The 15529-nt window shown below is 35.2% G+C and overlaps 1 protein-coding gene across 1 annotated transcript; it reads left to right on the top strand.

The window, feature by feature from the left end:
- Nucleotides 1–1710: 1710 nt before the first annotated feature.
- On the top strand, nucleotides 1711–2179 carry LOC131042938 (L-type lectin-domain containing receptor kinase IX.1-like). The gene is made up of 2 exons (XM_057976276.2): nucleotides 1711–1918; nucleotides 2019–2179. The coding sequence occupies exons 1-2, from the start codon at nucleotides 1711–1713 to the stop codon at nucleotides 2177–2179; spliced, it is 369 nt and encodes a 122-aa protein (XP_057832259.2).
- The last annotated feature ends 13350 nt before the right edge of the window (nucleotides 2180–15529 follow it).

Here is a 15529-nt window from a genome sequence, read left to right as displayed (position 1 = left end):
ACTATTCAAATTTTTTATATGTAAAGAAATATGTTCCCATTATAGCATGAGCTGATTAAAACACACACTCTTTGTTGCTTTATATATTTCTAACCGTTAGAGTTCAGTATTTCTTAGAAATTCGACATAAAGCATGAGACTTCATTGGCAATGCCCAAAGGTGTGGTTTTTGCAAATTGTTCAAAACACCTAAAAATCAGTCGTACTCTCCACCATACTTGCACAACTTTTAATGATGATATAAGTATTATCACAATATCATAAATCTCTCTTTCAACTTTATAAAAAAAGAATCTAAATTTATAATATGATAAAATTTTGATCTTCAATTTCTTTTGTCAATATCTTCATTTTGTGAAAAAAAAAAATAAAAAAATTATATATATATATTTTAATAATTCTAATGGTTGAAATATTCTATTGGTCAGATTTGATAGGATCATAACTTGTGGAAAATGTCAACTTAATATTGCCGATTAAAGAGCCACTCAAGTTGGAGTTTGACCCAAATACTTGAAGAAGCCCCCAAGTGGAGGGACCGACCACGTGTATACGGAATCAAGTCCCAAACAATCACGACTATACCCGACAGCGTAAGTGCGCTCAATAATTCTGCACTACCTATACACTACCTATACACAAAGTTGAGGGAAAAGTATACATTCCATCACGGAAAAGGTTGGAATCAAATTTTCTTTCACATTCAACAAAGAGTGGGTATGTTTTTGTGCCTGACAGGAAAGAATGTTTTTTTCTGGTTTTGATGGTAGTGGTTTATTGGTTGAGATATTATTTATCTTTGTCTATATATTCATTCGCAGCTGCATTTTTCCCACACTTTCTTTTTATATTATTATCTCAACTCTGATCATTTCTTAACTATCTGATTAGTTTATACCGTTTGCCTCTTTTTGCTCACTGCTTCAAATAGATTATACCGTTTGTTAGATGGCCACATCGTACTTTGCCCAGTTAATTGGTGTGTTTTTTATGCTCTGCGCAATGAATTCTCTATCTATCCCCATGTTTATGGCCGAGTCAGCATGCGTGAATTTCAGGTTTAATGAATTCACGAGATGCAATACAAGCAACATTCTCTGTGTAAATGATGCCACAATATCTGGGCATAAAATCCATCTTACAAACAATACAATTGATCATCATGAAGTGGCCAACGAAACTACAGGCGGTCTTCCCGGAAATGGAATTTTTTAGACATCATGCTCGCTGTTAAATTTAGTAGCTTTTATCGGGCCCGTGTCTCTTTTCATGTTGGTAGTAATTATCCTATTCAAATTTACAATTATACCTATTTGAATGATAGTTTAAATGATGGTAAGTTGTGGAATGCGCACATCGATTGCAACGTTAGAAAAAATTATCTACAAATATTCCTTTTCAAAACCTCCAATAGCTCTACGTCCCAAAGAGATCCCATTCTTGCATTTCCTTTTGATTGCTTCAAATTTCTTCCAGATAATTTTGTTGTGGTGATTTCTTCAGTTGAAGTTTAAAGCTGGGGCAGGGACAATTTGGAGGTGTGTACAAAGGCGTTAAAAGGCTGTTAAGCGCATCTCACAAGGGTCAAGACAGGGGCTAAAAGAATTCATCTCTGAAATAAGTATTGTTAGTCGAGTAAGACATAGAAACCTCGTTCAGCTATTGGGATGGTGTCATGAGAAAGGCGAATTACTTTTGGTGTATCAGTATATGTCTAATGGAAGACTAAACAAACACCTTTTCATCAAAGGAGATATTCCTCCACTGCAGTGGAGTCACACGTATCGAATAGCTTTGGAAATAGCTTCTGGACTACTATATCTCCATATAGAATGGGCTCACTGTATTGTACACAGAGATGTAAAATCCAGCAATGTTATGCTTGCAAACAATCTCAATGCAAAGCTTGGGGACTTCGGTTTGGCGTGCAAGTTGGAGCACAGTCGTTTGTCTCAAACCACAATGGAAGCTGGAACCCTTGGTTACCTAGCTCCTGAGTGTGTGATCCTCTGAATCAGATGTTTACAGCTTTGGTGCTGTGGCCTTGGAAATCGCTACAGGAAGGAGAGCTGTAGATTGGGGATTGCAACAATATGAGGCTTGTGGAGTGGGTATGGGTGTTGAAGCCCAACGGTCACATGATCATTTGACTTTTCCAGATTCTTCGATTCATGTCTGAATATGATTGTATAAATATATGTGTGCACTCTGTCTATAGTGTGTATTGAATATTTGGTTAATAAGATAATTCCGTGCTTGAGAGTGGATGTAAGCATTTGCCGAACCACTATAAATTCGTGTCTCCTGTCTTTGTTTGTGTTGTTTTGCATTCTGCTGTTTTGTGTTGATTATTATGTTTTTCCTCTACTCGTTTAGATTAACAATTGGTATCAAAGCTTAGGTGAAGTTAGGTTGAGCAGAGATGGAAAGGTAGATAGATAGAGGATTGAAAATTCTCGAGAAATGCAGAAGTTCAAAGTTAGAGAAACTAGTTGCTGGTATTGTGGCAAGCGAGGCCATGCCAAAAGAAATTGTTGGTCTTTCAAGAAGGCTGAAAGGCAACTAAAAGATGAAGACACTGATTCAGTCATCGAAGAATTTCTTGCAAATTTAGACTCCGTGGAGGGTAAAATTGTGCAAGCAAAAGTTAAAACAAAACATCACATACATTGATGGGATGGCTGGAAAAATGAGGAAAATTCGACTAAAGAAGAAGAGTGTACGCCATTGCAGACCCAAATTGAATCTGTTGTTGATTTTGCCTCTCGAGGTGAGGAGGAGGATGCAGATTAGAGTGAGGGAGCAGAGCAATAGAGCTCAGAAGCAATTGAGGCTTTCGAGGGCTTTGCAGATAGCGCGACATTATGTCAAGTTGCTCTATAGAGGCAAGATCAATTTGTGTCCATTCAGAAATTTGTGTCCATGTCAAGATCAATTTGTCAAAGGATTGAAAATTATTTGTGAACATTTAGATTGGACATATTAACTAAATCTAGCATTTAATATACCTCAATCTATCTAATGCCAATTTTAGTTGCCAATACACTAAGCCATTTTAGAAGATTTTATTTGCATCTTTTTAGACAAAAGGGATGGAGCCACTTCATCCATTATGAATTTAGTAGTATTACTTCCAATAGCCATCACTAGATGACCCCATGAATATTGCAAAGAGCATAACATAAGCATGCATCGATATTTATCTTCAATCTTATCACCGATAGAACTCAATTGTGCAAAAATCTTAGGTGGATATTGAATGGTAGATATATTTAGGATCTCAAAAAGCCAAATAAAAATGCAATTATTTAACAGATTGTAATGTGAAAAAATTTAGGGTTTCCACCTAAAGAATGAAAACCACTAATTTCTCACTTAGGGGACATTGCATTCTATAGACACCTAAAATTGTCATGTTTAATTAAATTAATATTTTTATTTATTTAATTACTTTATCCTAAGTCTTTTATTAATTAAATAAATCTTTATTTATTTAATTAATTCAATTATCCTCTTCTAGCCCTTTTCTCTTTTAAATAAATATTTTTATTTATTTAATTGCTCCACTTTCTCTATTTAAAATAAATATTTATTTATTTAATTAATTCATTAGCTTTTTCCTCTATAACACATGTCATTTATCTCTTAATCCTCCTCTACCTACCCCCTTCATTATTTTATTATTTCTTCTACCTACCCTTTAATCCTAACCGACCATTTATTTCTTTCACCTCTTAACCTTATCCCTCCATTTTCTAAAGCATCTTCTATATAAGAGGATTCTTTCTCTCTTTCTAACACCTAATGCATCTACCTAATGCATCTATCAGGCTTTCTTGCAATCAAGCAACTTCACAACCACAATCCATTCTTTGTTGAGCTTTTCTGCATAATACAAAATCTGAGAGCAAATATATCAAACAAGATCAATGGAGATAGGAGACAACAGAGATTGAAACCCTATTCGGCATGTGAATGGTAATATTGTTTCATTTGTTGATTTGCATGTTCTTAGGTATCTTCATTGGTGTGTGGTGAATGTTTGGTTGTAGAACTAGGGTTTGTTGTGGTTAGATCTTTGTGGTTTTACAATAATCTATCACCATCTTTTTTTACCATATACGCATTCAAAAGAGGATGAATAATTCACTAGATCTAGCTATGAATTAGATCAAGACTAAATGCTAAGTGAATTTGTGTTGATGGTGTTTTCTCTTTTGTAATTTGAAGTGCTAAAATTAGATAAAATGCTAAAAAATGGAGGTAAAAGTATGAAAACAGTGAGAATTATTGCATGGTGGGGGCATACATAGGTCTCTATCAATCGTGGAGAAGCAGGTGCTAAGGTGAGAGCCCTAAATACAGTCCAAATTGTAGGATTATAATTTAGGATGCTACACGGATATGTAAAATAATGTATCATGGTAGGTTATTGATAACATAAGTCATTCACATCAAATGTCATGTATACTCTGAACATGTTTTGTTAAGTGTGTGGTGAGGAGAGTGATTGAAATGATGGATATTGGAAGTTAGAATTAACTTGATTGAAGAGATATGGTAGCCAAAAAAATGAGCATGGAAAAATATATGTAGGAGTTGATTTTGTAGTATGATCTATCATCATAAAAGTTGCCTTTTTACCATAACAAATAGTATCTAGAGAAAAACCGAGGGATATGACAAGGAGTTATTGGAATTATGGGCACATAGTAGTAGTGAAAAGTAGGCAAGCTATCCATTTGAAGATAAAGTATGTGCTCTGACTTATTTTCCTAGTAGATAACACTAGATCAATTACAATCTAAAGTTTGAATGACTTTCGTGATGGCAAAATATTGGTACCCAATAGAATATGCTATGGGCATAGAGAAAATATTTGAACACTCATAATCTAAGGTCTTGTGGACATGTTGCCAAGAAATTATCTTCCAAGATTGAATTAGAATTGTTACTAGGAAAACTTCAATCTTCATAATCATTGGAATTATAAAAATATAAAATAATAAATTGAGATGGAAAAGAGAACATGCTCTCAACTCTAGACTTTCAATTTCTTAATTGCACAAAGTTATCTCATTTGTTCTTCACTTCACATTCCTCCGATGTTTGAGTTTTGTAATCAAATTTCTTGATATGATGTTGAATTCTATATAACTTGAATATAATAGATCAAAATAAATAACATTTATTAAATTCAAAGATAATGCATGAATACAATCATTCAACTTCTTCAAAGCATGTAAATAATTAATCAAGTTCTTCAAAATGTGAAAGTAATTATACAAATTATAAAATTCAATTTAAAAAAGATGTAGTTTTAGTTCTCTATGATAATGAATGGAAATGTGATATATTTGTTAAATAATATTTGATATTTTTTCAAATGATAAAAATGTTAAAAGCAAAGATTGTAGGGTAAAATAGAATACGTGAGTCTAAATCATGAAATGCACATGTTTTTTGAATATTTGATTTTTTCCTATGTAAAAAAAATATGTTCACTTATAGCATGAACAGATTATTTGTTGCTTTACATATTCTAACAATTAAATTTGGGTATTTCTTGCTTCCACTTCTCAATCAGGTAATTCATTTCAAGTCTCCTCCTGAGCATATTCAAGCACAGCTCCCATCATTGTGCATTTTCAAAAGGAAGAATAGGAGCTGTCTATCACCACCCAAGCTTTTCAATCTTTTACTTTAAATTTAAAGAAAAGAAAGAAATCTCGAGCAACTGGATTTCCAGTTGCTATGTTAGTTTCTCCTTTACAATTTGCGTTCCCAGATATATATTCTAATTAAAGAAAATATTTTTAGGAGAACCTACTTCGAATATCCTGCAATCTCTCTGTTCTTATACTCTTGTTTGATGGGTAACACTTATTAAAAGTGATCCACTTCCCTGTTCAATCCCGTCTTTCCTTTATTTGCTGCAAACTCCTTCTACCGCTGGTATGGCCAGCCTGTTCATCGAATGGGCTCTAAATTTCCTTTCAACTCTTTTTATTTTATAATATGTTGTGTATAGTTAATTTTTTTAATTATCTTTATATGAAACAAGGCAACCACTCCGTCGAGAGATTTATTTATTTATTTATTATTGCAATATAAATCTTGGTTAGTTGTTCTGTGTGTGTCTGAAAAAGAGAAAAACATAACTTTTTTTTGTGTGTGTGAACAAGTTTACTGTTCTAAGGATTTTTTAAGCTCAACTAATGTGAAAGAGAGAACGGTCTTATAAACATATATATAGAAAAAGAGCAGTAACTTGTTAGATTGACATATATAAACTTAAATTTTTGTTCTATCATTATGTTGTTTCTCTATCGTTCCATTCAACTCTTTGTTGACTGGCTTGAGAACGACTGTTTCTTTTTATAAATGTATTTGTTTGCTTGAATGACTTAAGAGCTTCATATCTCCAGCTATTGAGATGTAATACAATGTATTGTTTATATAATTATAAATTTATTATCATTTGTATCATTTATATAATATAGATTAGGACATAAGATATACAACTAATCCATGGAACCTGATGCATTCCATACTTATCAGTGTGTTTTCACATCAAATACAGTTTTGAACATAATTTCCTCAACTTATATTAAATGATATAGTCATAATTTTTAGAGATGGATGAATAAATATTACTCAATACTTTTAACTTTGAGGGATACGAGAGAAATTGCTCAAATTTAAACAAATAGTCTGTAATTAATGTTTTTATAAAAGAATGAGCATTTAATATTTCGAAAGATATAGACAACTCACAAACGATGAAAAAAATCATGATCCTCTAAAGGGCCACTTCATTTCTTGGCCATGTTAAGCAAAACAAATTAGTTGCAAAGTTGAATCTAAATACACAAATAGTCAAAAGTCATCAAGATGTAGAACAACTTACATAAGTATCTTGAAACAATAGTGTGGAAAGTTAATTTACATGATGAATGAACAAAAAAATGTGCGGACTCTTCATTGCTGCAAATATAAGAGAATTCAAAATGTGTAGTAATGTTTGTTGAGAAACATGTGTCTCAACCTTGCAGTCTTTTTCTGGAAAATTCCAGAATTTATTTGAGGTAGTTTTCCACATGTTTATGCATTGGAAAATGGTTAGTGAGTTGTTAAAAATGAATCTTGTCCATAGTAGAATATAGGTGGGCCATTTTTAGAGCCTTAATGACTCATTTTGTGACTTTTAAGAGGGTCTAAGCTAGGGGACAAAATTATGGACGGGATTACTATTTTAACCTGGTTGTTTTTCCATTTTGGAAATGTAAATGTCAAAAATGGGCACCATGTGGCATGGTGGTTAAGCCCATGGTTTTGTAAAACCACAAGTGGTTTCCAGGTTGTAAAATCACTATAAAAGGAGAGCTTGGGGAGGAGTTTGATTATTGAGTTTTTTGCAAAACTGGATGCTAGAAGGAGTCTCTCTGAGTTCGAGTTGTGGTGATGCGCTCCTGTAAGAACTTGCATTGCAAGTGTATTGTAATCAGCTAGATTTGATAATACATTGTGCGAGTTTTGGAGGGTGGGGTTTTTCTCCCAGAAGGGTTTCCCCATGGTAATCACTGTGTTATGTGTTCATTGCTATTTTGTTTATGCTTTATTGTGCATTTCTTGATATCTTAGGAATAGTTAAGTTGAAATTTGCAAAATCATCCTCTCAAGATTAGCGTAGGAAGTGTTTCCGCACACCTTTGCTTCCTTACAAGTGGTATCAGAGCCTGGCCAGTTTTGGTTCTATTTGTTGGGTACAGGGTTTTTTGAGCTAATCAAGGTTTGAGTGGAAGCTTGTGCAGAGTTTTTCATTTTTGTGTTGCAAGATTGAAAAGATGGCAAGCATTTCAGGGAGGATTGATGTAGAGAAGTTTTCTGGCACAAAATTTGAGATGTGGAAGTTGAAGATGGAAGATCTATTGATTGATCAAGATCTATGGGATGCGATTGATGAGAATAAGCATAGGCCCGCAGATCCGACTTTAGCCGCACAATATGATGTGACTGATAGAAAAGCTAAAGGTTTCATCAGATTGTGTCTTGCAGACTCTATTATGATAAATGTCCATGAAGAATCTACTGCAAAGAAGCTTTGGAAGAAGCTAAGTGAGATCTACCAAGCGAAATCACTTGTGAACAAGATCTTCTTAAGGAAGAAATTGTATTATTTGAGAATGGAAGAAGGTGGACGAATTTCTGAGCATCTGGAAAGCTTTAATATGTTGGTAACTCAGTTGACCTCTGTTGGGGTGCCAATGGATGAAGAAAAAAGGTGCCAAATCTTACTATGTTCATTGCCAGACTCATGGGACAGCCTTGTGATGGCCATAGGGAGCACTGCAGTCATCTTGAAGATGGAGGATGTTGTTGGTTCTCTACTTTCTAAGGAGATGAGAAGGAAGGTTTCTCTGAATGCCAAAGAGGCTCTGAGTGTTCAAGGAAGACCAAAAGAAAGAGGCAAGAATGAAAAGCAGAATGGCCGTTCTAAGTCCAAGAATAAGGGGAGATCAAAATCTCCTGGTAAGTCCAAGATAATTTGCCGGAATTGTGGAAAGCCCAGACATTTCTGAAAGGACTATAAAGAAGAAAAGAAGAAAAAGAAGAAGAAGCAAGATTCTGATTCTGAGTCTGAGAAGGAAGATGGAGATGCTTTCATCACAGCCTTGGCCACTCGTGCAGGTGACAATGCATGGTTAATAGACTCAGGTGCATCTTTCCACATGACTCCTAATAAAAACTAGTTTAGTAAGTATGAAAATTTTGATGGTGGTAAGGTGTATTTGGGTGATAACTCAGTACTTGATATTGTTGGTCGTGGAAGTATTCGTGTGAAATTTTCTAATGGTAGAATTAGAAGATTTGATGGTGTCTTGCATATCCCGGGACTAGCAAGGAATTTTTTATCTGTTAGCAAGCTAATAGATGCGGGTGTGCATGTACAGTTTTCTGAAGCAGGTGTGAAAATGGTAAGAGGTGCTATGGTGATAGCAAGAGGAAGCAGATTGGGTATACTATACCAGCTTGATGCATGCACAGTTGAGTGCAATAGTACTTCTGATAAGATTGTGAAAAAGACTACTCATTTGGAAAAGGAGAGGGTTTCTCTTTCAACAGATGGTCGTGGTTTTGGGTACCCAAGGGTGCTCTGTCTACCGAATCAAAGTTGCCTGTAGAGAAGACCATGTTATGGCACCAGAGACTTGGCCACATAGGTGAGAAGGGTCTACGGACCTTGAAAAATAAGAACCTTGTTGATGGGTTGAATGATTGCAATCTTGAATTTGATTTTTGTGAGCATTGTATCTATGGTAAACAAAACCACATTCAGTTTTACTCGAGTTCTCATAACTCTTCATGTATTTTGGATCTAATCCATTCGGATGTATTTGGTCCAGTTGATGTTCCTTCTATTGGTAGATCAGTTTATTATGTTTCTTTCATTGATGATTTTAGTAGAAGAACATGGGTTTATTTTCTTAGGAGTAAAACTGAAGTTTTTAGTCATTTCAAAGAATTTAAAGCAATGGTTGAGTTGCAGACTAGAAAGAAAATAAAATGTTTGAGAACTGATAATGGTGGTGAATTTTGCTCCAATGATTTTGACACATTTTGTAAAGATTGTGGTATTAAAAGAGAGAAGACAACTCCGTATTCTCCACAACACAATGGAGTTGCAGAAAGAATGAACAAGACCTTGATGGAGAAGGCTAGGAGTATGCTGAGTGGAGCTGGACTAGAACAAAAGTTCTGGGCTGAAGCTGTAGCCACTGCCTGCTACCTGATAAATAGGTCTCCTACATCAGCTCTTGTTGATAAGATGCCAATGGAAGTGTGGTCGGGCCACAAGCCTTCACTTAGACATCTAAGAGTGTTCGGTTGCGAAGCATATGCTCATGTGCCAAAGGAGAAGCAGACAAAATTGGACAACAAAGTTGTTAAATGTATTTTCATCGGATATAGTTATGGTGTAAAAGGATACAAGCTTTGGAATCTTATTGAACAAAAGGTATTTTATTCAAGAAGTGTTATTTTTAGAGAAACTAAGCCTTCTTCTGTTACAGTGCAGCCAAAACAAACAGAACAAAAGAAAGATGTGATTCAACTACCTGCCACCAGAGAAAGTTGAATCGAGGCCCTTAGAAAGACAAGAAGTCGAGGAGAGCTCTATGAGTTCTGAATCATTAGAGGAAGAAGAGGTACCTGAACCAAATCTTGCTCGAAGGTCTACTAGACAAAGGAAACCACCTGAAAGGTATGGGTATTCTCTTGATGATTGGAGATGCATATTTGCATTGAATGCTAACATTGATGAACCGAGATTTGTAGAAGAGGCTCTTGGTATGAATGATTTAGAGTCCTGGAAAATAGCCATGGATGAAGAAATGGCAGCTCTTAAGAGGAATGAAACATGGGACCTTGTACCATTGCCTGAAGGACGAAAGCCTGTTGGTTGTAAATGGGTGTTCAAGAAGAAGATGGGTTCAGATGGAAGCATTGAGAAGTATAAAGCACGTTTGGTTGCAAAAGGTTACTCTCAAGTTGAGGGAGTAGATTATGGAGAGATTTTTTCTCCAGTAGCCAAAATGACATCCATTAGATTTTTACTTTCTATTGCAGTAGACTATGATCTAGAGATCGAGCAAATGGATGTGAAAATAGCTTTCTTTCATGGAGATTTGGAGGAAGAAATTTACATGACACAGCCAGAGCACTATGTGATGAAAGGTAAAAGTCATTTGGTCTATAAGTTGAAGAAATCCTTGTATGGTTTAAAACAAAGTCCTAGGATGTGGTACCAGAAGTTTGATACATATGTGTTGAGTTTGGAATTTGTGCGATCTAAATCTGATCACTGTATATATTTTAAATCTGATGGTGATCGTTTCTTGGTCATTGCTCTGTATGTCAATGACATGTTGTTTATTGGCAAAGGAAAAGGTTTGATTGCAGAGTTAAAATCTCAGCTCTCGATAAAGTTTGAAATGAAAGATCTTGGTGCAGCTAGGCACATTGTGGGAATGGAGATTGTAAGAGATAGACAAAACAGAAAGCTTTGGCTAGGCTAGAGCAAGTATGTTGGTACTATTTTGAAAAGATTCAATATGTAGGATTCAAGACCATTGAGTGTTCCTATTATAATGGGAACAAAGCTTTCTAGTTCACAATGTCCTACATCCCCATTGGAGATGGAAGAGATGAGTCGAGTACAATATCAGAGTGTTGTTGGAAGTTTGATGTATGCTATGGTCTGTACAAGACCAGACATTGCCCAAGCAGTGGGAGTTCTTTCTTGTTATATGTCTAATCCAGGAAGAGCACATTGGGATGCAGTAAAAAGAGTTTTCAGATACTTGAGGGGTACTTCAGAGTACTCGATATGTTTTCATGGAACAGGAAATGAGCATTCCTTAGATATTCGAGGCTATGTGGATTCAGACTGGGCCGGTGATGTTGATAGAAGAAGATCCACCAGTGCATATGTGTTTACATTATTTGGTGGTGCAATCAGTTGGATGAGCAAGCGACAGGCTATGGTCGCTTTGTCCACTACTGAGGCAGAATATATGGCAGCTACTCATGCCTGTAAGGAAGCCATCTGGCTAAAGAGATTGTGTTCAGATATAGAGTTTAAATAGGGTGTAGTGACAATTTACAGGTGACAGTCAGAGTGCAATCTACCTAGCGAAGAACCCTACTTTTCATGCCAGGACCAAGCACATTGATGTACAATATCATTTTGTGAGAGATATGATTGAGGATGGCAAGGTGAAGCTGGAAAAGGTAGAAACTTTGGTGAATGTTGCTGATGCATTAACTAAGCCCGTGAGCACAGAGAAATTCAGATGGTGTTCAGAGTCTATGGGCCTCTCGGCCCCTAGCAATTAAGTCCATGATATTTTGGATCCCCTAACTCTTGCAAGGTGTTCGACAAGTGGGAGAATGTTGAGAAACATGTGTCTCAACCTTGCAATCTTTTTCTGGAAAATTCTAGAATTTGTTTGAGGTAGTTTTCCACATGTTTATGCATTGGAAAATGGTTAGTGAGTTGTTAAAAATGAGTCTTGTCCATAGTAGAATATAGGTGGGCCATTTTTAGAGCCTTAATGACTCATTTTGTGACTTTTAAGAGGGTCTAAGCTAGGGGACAAAATTATGGACGGGATTACTATTTTAACCTGGTTGTTTTTCCATTTTGGAAATGTAAATGTCAAAAATGGGCACCATGTGGCATGGTGGTTAAGCCCATGGTTTTGCAAAACCACAAGTGGTTTCCAGGTTGTAAAATCACTATAAAAGAAGAGCTTGGGGAGGAGTTTGATTATTGAGTTTTTTGCAAGACTGGATGCTAGAAGGAGTCTCTCTGAGTTCGAGTTGTGGTGATGTGCTCCTGTAAGAACTTGCATTGCAAGTGTATTGTAATCAGCTTGATTTGATAATACATTGTGCGAGTTTTGGAGGGTGGGGTTTTTCTCCCAGAAGGGTTTCCCCATGGTAATCACTGTGTTATGTGTTCATTGCTATTTTGTTTATGCTTTATTGTGCATTTCTTGATATCTTAGGAATAGTTAAGTTGAAATTTGCAAAATCATCCTCTCAAGATTAGCGTAGGAAGTGTTTCCGCACACCTTTGCTTCCTTACAATGTTCTATTAGCTTCATTCACAAATGTGTGTCCATGTCAAGATCAATTCATCCAAGGATTGAAAATAATTTGTGAAAATTTAGATTGGACATATTAACTAAATCTAGCATGTAATATACTGCAATCTACCTAATGCCTATTTTAGGTGCCAATACACTAAGTACAAGATCAATGATTTCCCTTTTGTGGCCCCATAGATCAAATCATCCACTTGATTTGTTGAGGATCATTCTTTAAACTAGAATATACACCTTAAATTTTAATTTAATCTATATAAAGTAAGCCGAGAGATATCCTTCTCGAGGCACCTATATGACTTTAGGGTGTAAAATTCATTTAAAATAGGTGCCTCGAGAAGGATATCTCTTGGCATACTTTTAATAGATTAAATTAAAATTTAAGGTATATATGCTAGTGGTAGTCGCGTGGTACGACATGGAAAACATAAAATAAGTGCAATATATAATTATATAGTATCTTTTTATTAAATAAATTATATTATAATATTATTATATTATTACACAGAGATATATGAAATTTTATATATCTATTTAAACTTTTTCTAATAATATATATTTGTTACAAGATCAAAGCAAATACTTAGCTCTAAAATATATCAAACTTTATTTAATGGCAAGTATTATGGTTATGGTTAGCATTAGGGTTAAGGTTAGTGTTATGGTCGAGGATAAGGTTTACATCATGGTTTGGGTTAGGGTTTATATCATGGTTAAGGTTAGGGTTATCGTTACAATTTAATATTAGAGTTAAATTTATGGTTAGGGTTAGGGTTCAGTCTGAGAGTGACAATTATGTTTAGGGTTTACATCAAAGGTAGGGTTAGGGTAAGCATAATTATAGTTAGGGTTAGGGTTAGAATTATAACTTGGGATATGGTTAAGATTAGGATTTGGTTTATGGTTATATTTTGGATCGAAGTTAAGGTTAGCATTATGGTCTGGGTTGAGGTTTACATCATGGTTAGGGTTATGATTAGGGTTAGTGTTTAAGGTTAGGGTTATGATAATGGCTAAGGTGTATAGCATGGTTAGGGTTAGCATCAAGGTTAGGGTTTGGTTTTGGTTTAGGATTATGGTTTAGGATAGGGTTTTTGATTATGGTTAGGGTTAGGGTTAGGGTTTAGCATTAAGGTTAAGTTTATGGCTAGACTATAGTGTCAGGGTTACAATTACTTTTAGGGTTTACATCAAAGTTACAATTAGAATAAGAGTTATGGTTCAATTACATTAAAGTTAGGGTTAAATTAGTATTAAAGTTCAATGAGGATTAGGGTTTTGGCTAGATTAAGATTAGGAATAGATTAGGATTAAGGTTCAATTTGGGTTAGTGTTAAGCTTAGGGTAGGATTATTGTTAGGGTTAGGGCTTAGGATTATGGTTAGGTTAGAATTATGATTAGGGTTAGGGTAAGGATTATGATTAGGGTTTTGGTTTGGGGTTATGGTTAGTTTATTGTTTACATCATGGTTGGGGTTAGGGTCATAGTTAGGATAAGAGGGTTTATATCATAGTTAGGGTTAGGATTGGGGTTGGGGTCATGATTAACATTATGGTTTAGGGTTAGGGTGAGGATTATGGTTGGGGTTAGTGTTTAAGATTAAGATTAGGGTTAGGGTTTCAGGGTAGGATTAGGATTATGGATAGGATTTACTTGTAGGATTAGAGATAGGTTTTGGGTTAGGGTTAGGGTTTATGGTTATGGTTGGGTTATATTAAGGTTTAGAATTATGGTTAGGGTTATGGTTTACATCATGGTTGGGTTTGGTGTTAGGGTTAGGTTTATGGATAGGCATAGGGTTACATTTATGGTGAGGATTATGGCTAGGGTTAAGGTTTACAACATGGTTAGGGTAAAGGTTAAGGGTCAAGTGTTAGGATTAATGTTAGTGTTTATATCATGGTTATAGTTAGGGTTAGTTTTATTGCTTGGGTTAGGATTTAGGGTTTGGTTTATAGTTAGGTTTATTTGTTGGTTTAGGTTTTATATCATGGTTAAAGTTAGGTTTAAATTTATGGTTATGGTTATGGTTTACCTAAAAGGTAGGCTTAGGGTAGGCATAATTACAGTTAGGGTTAGGGTTAGAATTATAACTAGAGCTATGGTTAGAATTATAACTGGAGGTATGGTTAGAATTAGGATTTGGTTTATGGTTATGTTTTGGATCAAAGTTAATGTTAGCAGTATGGTCAAGGTTAAGGTTTACATCATGGTTAGGATTATGATTAGGGTTGGGGTTATGATAATTGTTAGGGTGTATATTATTGTTAGGGTTAGCATCAAGGTTAAGGTTTGGCTTTGGTTTAGGATTATTGTTAGGGTCAGGGTTTATGATTATGGTTAGGGTTAGTGTTTAGTTTTAAGGTTAAGTTTATGGCTAGGGTATAATGTCAAGGTTACAATTATGTTTAGGGTTTACATCAAAGTTAGGGTTAGAATTAGGGTTATGGTTCAATTACATTAAATTTAAGGTTAAATTAGTATTAAAGTTCAATTAGGATTAGGGTTTGGGCTAGATGAAGGTTAGAAATAGACTAGTATTAAGGTTCAATTTTGGTTATGGTTCAGTTTAGGGTAGGATTTGTTGGCATATGTGTAGAGCATGATGACATGATGATATTGTATGTTGTCATTGATGTCAATATGCTGAAGTATGAACCAGTATGTTGTAGTAAGCAAACTAGCAAGAGAACCGGTATGATGATGTAAACTGATATTTGTGAAAAAGTGAAGTGGTATGTTTGTTCAAGGTGAACCGGTATGTTGGAATGAGAACCGGTAAATGGAAGTTTTGCATCGAGGTTTCATTTGGCATGACTAGTGGTTGGTAGTCTCAGCTTCAGGGTTTCCGGTTGAT

This window comes from Cryptomeria japonica, chromosome 5 (assembly GCF_030272615.1).
Source record: "Cryptomeria japonica chromosome 5, Sugi_1.0, whole genome shotgun sequence".
In the NCBI taxonomy this organism is placed as follows: Eukaryota; Viridiplantae; Streptophyta; class Pinopsida; order Cupressales; family Cupressaceae; genus Cryptomeria; species Cryptomeria japonica.
This window is presented reverse-complemented; position numbering and strand designations above follow the sequence as displayed.